The 10,258-nt window shown below is 47.7% G+C and overlaps 1 protein-coding gene across 1 annotated transcript; it reads right to left on the reverse strand.

Annotated features, from left to right (window-relative positions):
* Positions 1-1,685: 1,685 nt before the first annotated feature.
* On the reverse strand, positions 1,686-8,708 carry LOC128822650 (serine/threonine-protein kinase PAK 3-like). Its single transcript, XM_054004423.1, is given in 11 exon segments — positions 1,686-2,078; positions 2,318-2,455; positions 2,552-2,748; positions 3,030-3,129; positions 3,867-3,984; positions 4,246-4,358; positions 4,523-4,571; positions 5,207-5,270; positions 5,660-5,737; positions 5,740-5,800; positions 7,953-8,708. Coding segments are annotated over 11 exon segments (1,284 nt in total). The 5' UTR covers positions 8,217-8,708; the 3' UTR covers positions 1,686-1,976.
* Between the last annotated feature and the right edge of the window lie 1,550 nt (positions 8,709-10,258).

The following is a 10,258-nucleotide window of genomic DNA, read 5'->3' on the forward strand; positions in this document are numbered from 1 at the left end:
TGTGGCCGTTGGGTAGTTGGGCTGTTCCTTGGCACAGGGGTTCTAGAGGTTTCACCAGGCTGCAGGGGAAGGAAGGGGAGAACATGGGGCAGTAGGAGCACTGACTCCTGTGGCAGAAGGAAATTCTTCCTTGTAGCCCACTGCCTGAAGAACCTAACCTATGCCTGTCAGTTAAAAAAAAAAGAATTTTGAAGAAAATGCTCTGAAATAAAATGATACAGATACACACGAGTCCTATTTGCTCTCCAGAATCAGCAGAGGGAGCTCCCAAATTTCACCCCATCAAGTTGGCTTCCAACACTGATGAAATGGATTCTTCTCATTTGTTTGCTATTAAGTCATACATAACTTTAATTAAAAAAAAAAAAAAAAGAAAAAAAAAGAAAAAAAAAGAAAAAGTGAAAACCACAAAATCTTTATGGGAAAAGTTTTCATTTCTAAAAGGCTGGGAAGCCACTTTTCCTGTCATATATTTAGACACCAATCAAAGGGAAGCAGAATGGTGTGTACTTAAGAATCAAGCCAAATTTGGGGGTAACAAAGGCAAAAATGGAGTGAAACTACCTTTATTTTATTTTATTTTATTTTATTTTATTCTAATTTTGGTACTTTCCTTTGGTCTGCCTTTATCATTCATCATACCAAAACATAAAACTGAATTGTACATGTTCATGGGTTTTAGCAGCAAATTACGACATTTGTAAGAGAAATTACTAGGAAAAAAAAAAGAAAATCAGGAGCCATATAAAATGGAATTCGGATTTGAATAAAGCAGTCATTTGTGTACTTTTCAATCTGCTAAGTTTCAGCTAAGGTTCAATCCTCCATGTATTGGGACACAGAGGATGAAGGTTTTATTACGCTGACAGGTAAGAGGAAAAGGTGTGGTTTTTCCAGTTAGCACTGAACAGTAGGATCACAAGTAAAACACACCACCCAAATGAAAATTCCGTGTGGATCCCTAGCAGGTTTATTTCATACATATACCTTAAAAATGTAACAATAAGATAAATTCTTACAATTAGATAAAATGTGACCAGGTTATAAAAAAACCTGCTTCTAAGCCTGAGTGTCTGCAAAGTGGGTATTTGGAGTGGCTAACCCACTTGAATCACTAACTTTCAAGTCACTGACTTTGCACTAAGACTTTAAAATTCTTTGTCAATTCAAGGTTCCATTTTAGATCAGAATGATATAAAACAAACACTATTCCATAATACCAAGATATTAACAATAGGCATATTACGATCTAAGGTTGAGCCTGTTCAATCCAAAACCAAAGAGGTACATTCTCAGAGATTGCCTTGTAGATCCTCCACAGAATTCCTAGAGGGAAAACAAGGAAGAAAGAGAATTTTTCCAGCTGCTAGATTTATACTCGCAAAGGTGTCACATTCTCAGGAAGACAAGGGACCTCAAGGAAGTAGCAAGCCTTGGCAAATTCATTGAAAAGATCCAGGACATCTCTGTGTAGCTCATAACATGAAAGAATCTAATTTTTTTTTTTTGGGCTGTGATCAAAGAAAGGAATTGTTACTTTCATATGCAAATACTGGAATATTAGATGAGGGCTCCATTTTAAAATTTAGTTTATTTTTAAATAATTTCCCTTCTTCCCCTCTCCCCACCCCAACATGCACTACCCTTCAGAACTTGGAAATTTCATAATACGTGTTCCTTTTTTGCATTTACAAAATTCTATTCTAAGCTAGACATTCCTCTATTACCTAAGCTATTTATGTTCTATAGCCCTTAGAAGTCACTCCCTCAATTTACTTAATTTTTAAAAGTTAATCTTTTGAGGAAAAAAAAACAACAGAAGTTGAAATTCAGAACAGCTAAACTGACAAAATTACAAAATCATTAAATTTCCTACAGTAAAGCTCTGTAAAAAACTCAGGGGATGGCTGAATCTCTGCCTAAACACTATACATCCCCTTTTCCCTGCTCTGAGCTGGCACGGCACAAGGGCCTCCTCAGGCGCAAGTGTCTCCTCTCCACTCTTCCAGCCTTTGTTTGGCTGTGGTGATCAGAGCAGCCAGGCTGGACGCTGGCTCGCCTGAGGTCACAAATGGATGCTGCCCAGAAGAAAAACCAAAATGAAAGGAACCGTTACTTTCCATGATCTCATCCTCATGGGCCTAAACAGGATTCCTTGGCCATCAGAAAGACACACCAAGAGGACTGAGGGCAGCACATTCCACCTGAGCCTTCCTGTCCTGTAACTTGTCTCATTCACGTGGCCCACACTCCTCTTGATCCCTGGATGCAGGTATCCTCAGCTCACAGGGCTTTTTGCCCTTTTGCTTTTTCTTACCTGCAGGAGCTCCTGGGCAGACCAGCGTAGGTCCTCGTCTGCCTGCAGGCAGCAGCGCAGAAAGTCGCGCAGGAGAGCTGAGTGGCGCCTGGGGTTCTGCAATTTTGGGGGCCTGTTCCTTTCTATCAGTTCAAAAACCTACAGCACATGGATGGAAGAGGACACTCTACCTGCTCCTTTCCTAGCCACAACAGCTCTCCCCACACAGAGCTCCCTTTCTAAGCTGCACCTTACCCTGGAACAGGCTTCCCTCTCATAAGGAGCTTCCCCTTCCACCATTTCCAGCCCCATGATCCCCAGGGACCAGATGTCCACTTTGGGGCCGTAGGCTTCTCCTCTCACCACTTCCGGTGCCATCCAGCTGGGAGTGTTGACTCTGGAGCTGCGCTTGCTGCACTCAGGGCTAAGCTGAGCACAGAGGCCAAAGTCAGCTGAGGAGAAAAACAAACCCTGTCAAAGCCAGCTGCCACTGGCAAACCAGGCTAAAGGATGGCCCAGCCCAAGCCTGACAAGGCCATGCTGAATCTAGCTGAAAACGCAGCTGAGCTCTCCTTCCACGTGGCTGGAGCCAGGGAAATAAGGCATTGGCTATTTCAAAAACACCCTTACGATTCATTAACTGGCTGAACAGTGCTTCTGGGGAAGTGGCAGTCATCAGAAAGCAGCCCCACAGCACACACGGGAAACGCTGCACCTGAGCAGGGATACCCACCCAATTTGACAGATCCGTCCACGCCCACAAGAACCTTCTTGCTTTTGACGTCTCTATGGATGACTTGGCGGGAATGAAGGAAATGCAGTCCTTAAAGGCACTGAGAGAGAAAGGAGGGAGGGAAAGTTAACATTCAGCATCTGATTTCATCCCACAAGAAAGGAAAGGGCTCAAAGAGATTGACAGCTTTCTCAGGGAATTGTGAATGAGGGTGCACTATCATGTGCTGTCAAGAGGAAGAGCTCGCTGCTTCAACACTCTTAGAAGAGTTTTCTACATTTCAAAGTGAAGGCATCGGAGCTTGCACAAGTCCATCCTGCCATTGGTACCAAGCACGTGACCTTTGGCTGGCAAGCAGCGTGGCAAAGATTTTATTGGAAGCCCGGTGGCAGCAGAGGAGGAAGCAGCACATTAGACCTATTTCAGAATCCATCGCCATCTGGGCTGAAATGCTATCTTTTGAAGCTGAGGACATCTCCTTTGCCCTTGGCTTGAAATTCTGCCACCTGCATGTGGGCTTAGAATGTCAAGGAATGTAGGACAGGCTCCAGGCAAACATTCAGAGGCAAAGCTGAGAGGAGGAAACCAGGAAATGAAGCAAGTAAGCGAGCATGAGCGCCAGAGGACAGACAGTATGGAAGAGTGTAAGAACAGAGCCTAAGGAGTGTGGGGACTCTGGCAGGCAGTTCACTTCAGATGAATGCTCTTTCTTCTCCTCTGTGTCGTGGCAGCAGCACCAAAAGAAAACCGAGAGCAAGAAATCTTTGCTGTCCTTAACCACCAGTTGACAAGAACCATCCTGGGCAGGCCGGGGGAAGCACAAGCAGGATCCCTCACCTCACAACAAACAGCGCCTACCTGTCCTTCCTCCAGGTACACTGCCCCGAGCACATCAAACAATGTGCCGCCATCCATGAACTCCATTGCCAGCCAGAGCTCCGCATCCACCAGGTAGCTGAAAGAAGAAAACCACAGCATGGAGAGAGAGAGGAATGGGCACAGCTCAGTCACCCAAGGGCCTGACCCAGGTTTTTGCAACTGCTCTCCAAGCTACAGATGCCAGAAGAGATTCTTCAACACCAGGTGCAAACTCCTCCCATGCACTGCAGATGAGTAGAGAAATCATAAACAGCTCAATTTTCTGCCAGTGACCAAAGGGCGTTGTCACTTCTGGCTTGCACTGTCTAAAGTTACACAGACATGAGAATACACCAACCTGTCTAAGTAGCTAACAATATTTGGATTCCTGCTGTCCCTCATGACCAGGATTTCATTGACAGCCAGATCCTTGGACATTTCCTCCTGAAGCAACATGATCTTGATGGCCACCTAAAAAGACATTGGCGACCATGAACTTGAGAAGTCGCTCCCTGCACGAGATCTCAAGGAACATGGAGCGAGTGCTTGTGCCATGACACAGCAAGCTGTGCCAAACTGCCTTGTTTCTAGACAGCAGAGCTTAGGAGAAACTGCTAAGGGCATTGACACTTTACCTGTTGTCCTGTGCTGGTGTTGAGGGCTTTATAAACAGCTCCAAACCCCCTAAAAAAAAAAAGAAGCCCTTTCTAAAAAAAAAAAAAAAGCCCTTTCTAGCTGACAGTGAAAGCAAGCCTAGGCAGGAGATCTCCCCAGGCTGCCTGGACTCCTTAGAAAATGCCTGGCTGCGGCGTCTTGTCAGCCAACAGCACATCAGCCCACCAGCCCTCTGCCATGCAGGGCAGGATGTCCAAGGGAACACTGAGCTCCCACATGAAGACCAAGGCCTTCTGCAAATCTCCAACGTACACGCCCAGTTAGTTCCATTCCAATTTTGAGGGAGACTCCCTCTGTGTGTGGGTTTTCTCACAGGTGTGCATGTGGGTTTAAATCTGGAGAAGACTAACTCTGAAAACGCTGCCTTTTAGAACTGTTATCAGGCAGCTCTTGAGTGGCAAGGTGCTCTTTGAGGCCATACAGACACACAGGCAGGGGATCTTCCAGGTCCTGCTCCTCAGTGCTGCAAGCGAGACATTGCTAGCATCAAGTTGTCTTTGATGACGCTTCCTGACTGCTCTGACTGAGCAGTCCTGAGAGGTGGCAGGAGGCAAAGCCTGGAGCTTGCCTGACTTCACACTTGATATTGCACAAGTTGACGACCTGGCCCATGGTTTGTTTTATGGAGTAGACGTCACACTTACCCTGGTCCAAGTTCTTCAAATGCCCTGTATTTCTTCATTGGCTCGCCCAGACTCACAATGCTCCCTGAGAAAGACAAAAGCAGTGCAAGGAGATCACTTTCAACCAGAGACGTTGCTCCCCGGACAATCCAAAATGCATCCCCACTGTCAGGAGTTTGAGAGCTCCCTGGGGCCTAGTCACTTGCGACGTGCCAGACCTTTGGCTCAACCAGAAACAATCTCTGCTTTTGCCTTTGGCACAAAAGGCAGCCCAGGCAGAGCCAAGCCAGGCCCAGCTGCCCCTAGAGGCAGCAGGAACACCCTGAGTGCTCCCTCGCTGCCTCAAAGCACAACAACAGGTTCTGTAAAGAGGCCTGAGTGCCTCTGAGACTGAGGGGGAACTTCTGGCGCAGCCTACACCGGGAACCGCAGACAACACACTACTCTGGCAGACAAGAAATACACCAGACATACTCAGTGTCTTCAGGCCCTGCTCCTCTCTCATCTCGGGCTGCTGGGCTGGGCTGCTGGATGAAGTGTTGGCAGCTGGGGAGCGCTGGCTGCTGCAGGCGATGCTGGTCCAGCGGCACATTGAATCGCAGAGCCTGTGTTGAGCTGGGACAAGAAAGGATTGCCCGTCAGAAGGGCGGCTGGCACAGATGCCCTGGAGAGCACACGGCAAAAGCAAGGCCTTTGGAAGATGCTGTCAGCCACTGCCAGGCCTCCTCAGCTGGGGGGTTTTGGATGTCCCCTTCTCAAAGGCCATGGGAAAACCACTAAGGCTGCTTTGATACAGCCCCTCATGGCCACTTCCTGGCTCTACTGTTTTGGCTTTCCTGCAAGACGACTGCAACAGGGGATTGATGGGGTTGAAAAGATCCAGAAAGAGATCAGAGCATGGCCCCAGAGCCTTGCTCTTCTCCTCCTCCTATGTTTTCCTTGGCAATGAAATCACCCTGGAGCTGGCATGCAACTGTCTGATCACAAGTCTGGAGCGTGTCCCTTCTCTGATGTGTTTCACTGATTTCCCCTCTCTATTCCAGGCATTAGGGGGCAGCCCATGGGAGCTGCGTCCAGCCCTGCTGAGACCCACCCACCCTTTATAATGCAGAGCCTCCTAGGATTCTCCTCACCAAACCCTGCTCTGACTGTATGGAAGTCAAGCACAGTCTATGTTGTTTAAAGGGTTAACTAAACAGTTATGTTCCCTCCTTCCCATACCACTGGTCTGAGGAGGGGGCACATTGTCACTCATGTCTAATGCAGTGAAGGAATATATTTTTTCAAGTGGATTCTGTCCAAGACCACAGTGTGGGCTATTCTAATTAGTAATCAAGGTTGCAAGTACTTAGAACTTTGGCAGAACCTAGTTTTTCCATAGCTTTTCGATTCTTGGTCCATACATTCCTTTGACAAATTTTCAAATATGCTCATGTTTCAGTATGTCCGACTCTCTCAGTTGCTGTGGGTTGGACATTTATACATTTACTAACACCCCTGGTGCTGGAGGACTGCCCCCAGACGCCTTCTGTAAGCAAGACCTGGGAAGGTGTCTGGGTGACCAAAAAGCTTACTGTATTCCCTATCTATCTGCGCCCAAATACTACTACTGTGTGTTTAAGGCCCAGCAGCACAAGCGGACCCAGAATCGTGGGGCAGGTGGAGGTGATGCTCTTCCCTTCAACAAGGTTGGAGTACAGAGGCAGAGTGCCCATTTTGCCTTTTAGCTTGCTCTCTCACATCTTGCCTTACTTGTTTCTTAGGTTTTGTCTTAGAGCTGAGGTAGACTGGGCCCTTTTGGGCCCTCTTTTGCCTGATGTAATTTTGCCAGAGGCAGAGTGGTCTATAGGGTGGGTTTTTCTAGTCTCACAACAGTAGCAACTTTGCAAAGCTGCATCTCCCAACCAGAAACTGCTTCACAGTGACCTTTTCAAACTCTGTGGTGAATCTTGAGCCGTCCCGAGGCCAGGCCACCCCACGTCAGTGCCAACAGATGGTTTCCCTGCCCCCAGCCACAGGAACAGCACAGAGGACAGCAGCACCAGTGCTGCTGGAGTCTGGTAGGTTGCAGGAGGAAGCAGCCAGTGGCAGTGTTGACCCCACACATGCTGGCTCTTTTCATCTGCCACTAGAACTGTTCTGTAAGCTCCAACCTTCCTGGGAGAGTTTGCTGCCACCCTTTCCCTTTGTCTCTCTGACCACATGGCCACCTATGAAGGCAAATGTCTTGAGGAGAGGGTCAGATGCCATTTTCCCTTTGTCTCCCTGTAGCAGGTACCATCTTGGAAGGGGTATTTCCACCATTTTGGGCTTCTTCTTTTTCTGGGAAGGGGTTTGTGAGATTTAGTAATTCTGTATCTAGGGTTTTTTACCTGTTTCAATTTTGCGTGTTACTAAACTGCTATTTTTTAACTTATATCCACTTGTATTTAGTTTCTCCTTACTGGTGGAAAGTGATTGGTTAAAACAAAATGGGGAGAACTAATTTTAGAGTGTTCCCCTTTACATTGCCTTAGATGAGGCTGATTCCTGAAGATACTGTGGACTTCAGTGGCCCCAGGTTTCATCACTTCATCTGAAGTGATGATGACAATCCCTGAAGGGTGCAGGGCTCAGGCATGTCCCTGCCTTGGCCTCTTATTGGACTGAAGAGAATCCTGGGGACTAGGGGCCCATCACTTTTGAGCATGCCAGGGCCTCCTGAGTGAGCAGGCCCTGACCTGGCCAGGAGTGGAGTGGCTGTGGCTGCAGCCCTGGGCAGAGTTACCCGCCACCACTGCCCTCCCTGGCTCTTCCTGGGGTTGGTCCCACTCTGTGGGGACAGGCACAGATGGTGGGGAACTGCAATTTCCATGGAGGGCAGCCTCTGATGTACCAGCTTCCTTGTCCACATTGGAGCTTGTAGGGCTGTTGGCAGAAATTCCCATCTAGGAGCTGCTGGAATTGGAGCTGCTGGAGCTGGAACTGCTGGAACTGGAGCTGGCAGACTTGGTGCTAGCTGAAAGTCTATGGGTTTCCTCCTCATCAGCATGGGAATTCGCAGCAGCCTCTGAGCTTCCTCGCTGCATTGGCCCACAATGACATTGATGAGGCCATGAACCAGTCATGCCGTGCCTTCCCCAAGGCTGTTCTGCGGCTTCAGGACAAAGGTCTCTCCATCCAGAGCATAGACACAGATATCATTCAGGATTCTGCTCTCTGTGCCTGTACCAGACACCACTTACCCTGGAATATTCTTTGCAGCCTTTGGCACAGCCAGGGCAGCACAAGGTCCAGGAGATGCTGTTGTCATTGGAAACATCCTGACCATACCTCAGGTAAGATGTCAGCCATGGGCTCTGGCCCTGCACTTTCCTGCTGAGATAGGGATAGTGTCTCCTGTGCAGAAAATGGAGGGGACACCACAGGGTAATGGCAGCCATTTTCCTCCATCACTGGGACTGCTGTCAAGGATTTGCAGGAGTTGCAGGAGTTCCTCCTGCCTGGCTACTGGCTTCTGGTGACTCACTGGAGGGAGTGATGACACAATGTAGATACTCCCATTCACTCTGATCAGACGACCTAATAGATCTTACCAGTGTTCTGCAGAGTGGGCACGATGGATTTCTCAGTGCTCATTGTAGAATGCAGCCCAGGCAGAACTGGTGGTGACAGGGCAGAGCAGAAGCTGTATCATTCTGAGTGCCCCGGCAGATAGGGTAACTCCAGGTGGTTTCCATGGCCATTTCTGTGCCCTGCAGCATGCTGGGTAGAGCTGAAGACCAGGAGATGCTCCCCCTTGTTGGTGTCACACAGAGCAGTGTGTGACTATGTGAGAGCCCTCCTGATTGTCCCAGGGAGGGGAAGAAGAAACACCAAGCCCCATCAAGAAGGACACCATCTTGGCTGCCTGAACCCAATTACTCGCCCCAATTTAGGGGGGTGTTTTCCTGCATAGCCAACCTTCACTGTTGCAAACACCTGTGGTGCCCAGGTGACTAAGCCAGGCAGGACCAGGGAAACAGTACTGATGGCTCCAGGATGGGCACCATCCAGCACTGCAAGAAGCCTGGCTACACCCTCCAAACCTTGCTCAGCAGGAGTCAAGCCTGGAGCCAGATTGGCTCAGGTTCTGCCAGTGCACAAATACAATTAGCAAGAGATGTAATGTCACAATTCATCCCCCGACGATGTTACAATCTGACACTGGGGATGTCACCTTCTACCATTCAGTGATGACATCATAGGATGATCCCCCCTGTAGATGCATGGTGCCAGGAGAAAAATAAAGGACCAACTATTGACAGATGACCACCTTGTCAACTAGATCATAGCACCAAGTGGCACATCAATTGTTTCTTGAACACCTCCAGGGATGGTGACTCCACCATTTCCCTGAGCAGTCTGTTCCAATGTTTAACAACCATTTCCATGAAGAAATTCTTCCTGATTTTCAACCTGAACTTACTACGGAACAGCTTGATGCTATGTCCTCTTGTCCTGTCACTGGTAGCCTGGGAGAAGAACTCAGCCCCACTTTGCTATAGTCTCCTTTCAGTTAGTTGTAGAGAGCCATGAGAGAGATACTGACACCTTATCATGTGTGGCTCTCCAGTGGCCTTCTACAATGCAATGACTGCATCAGTGGAAAAGGGAAAAGTCACAGAAGTCATCTACCTGGATTTCTGTTAGGCTATTGACAAAGTCTTCTGCAGTATTCTTGCAGCTAAATTGGAGACAGATGAGTTTAACAAATGAAGTAGTCAATGGATAAGTAATTGGCTGGATGGCCGCATTGAAAAGTTACAGTCAATGTCTCAGTGTTCAAGTGGAAATCAGTAGCATGATCTGTATTCCTGTGAACAAGAAATAGGAAAATAAGGAGCATCTAGGACTCATGGAAGATGTTAGAAAGAACAACTCTCTTAAAGCATGAAGTGTTGATTTAGAATTTGCTCTTATCCTCAGCTTTCCAAATCACAACATTTCTTATGATTTAGGATTTGCACTCTACTACTGTAAATAGAGTTGCAATACTAGTCTTTGAAAATGTAAAATCCAGTCCCTTATAAATTCTGTAGAGGTAACTACTCT

The sequence above is a fragment of the Vidua macroura genome, chromosome Z (genome assembly GCF_024509145.1).
Source record: "Vidua macroura isolate BioBank_ID:100142 chromosome Z, ASM2450914v1, whole genome shotgun sequence".
Lineage (NCBI taxonomy): Eukaryota > Metazoa > Chordata > Aves > Passeriformes > Viduidae > Vidua > Vidua macroura.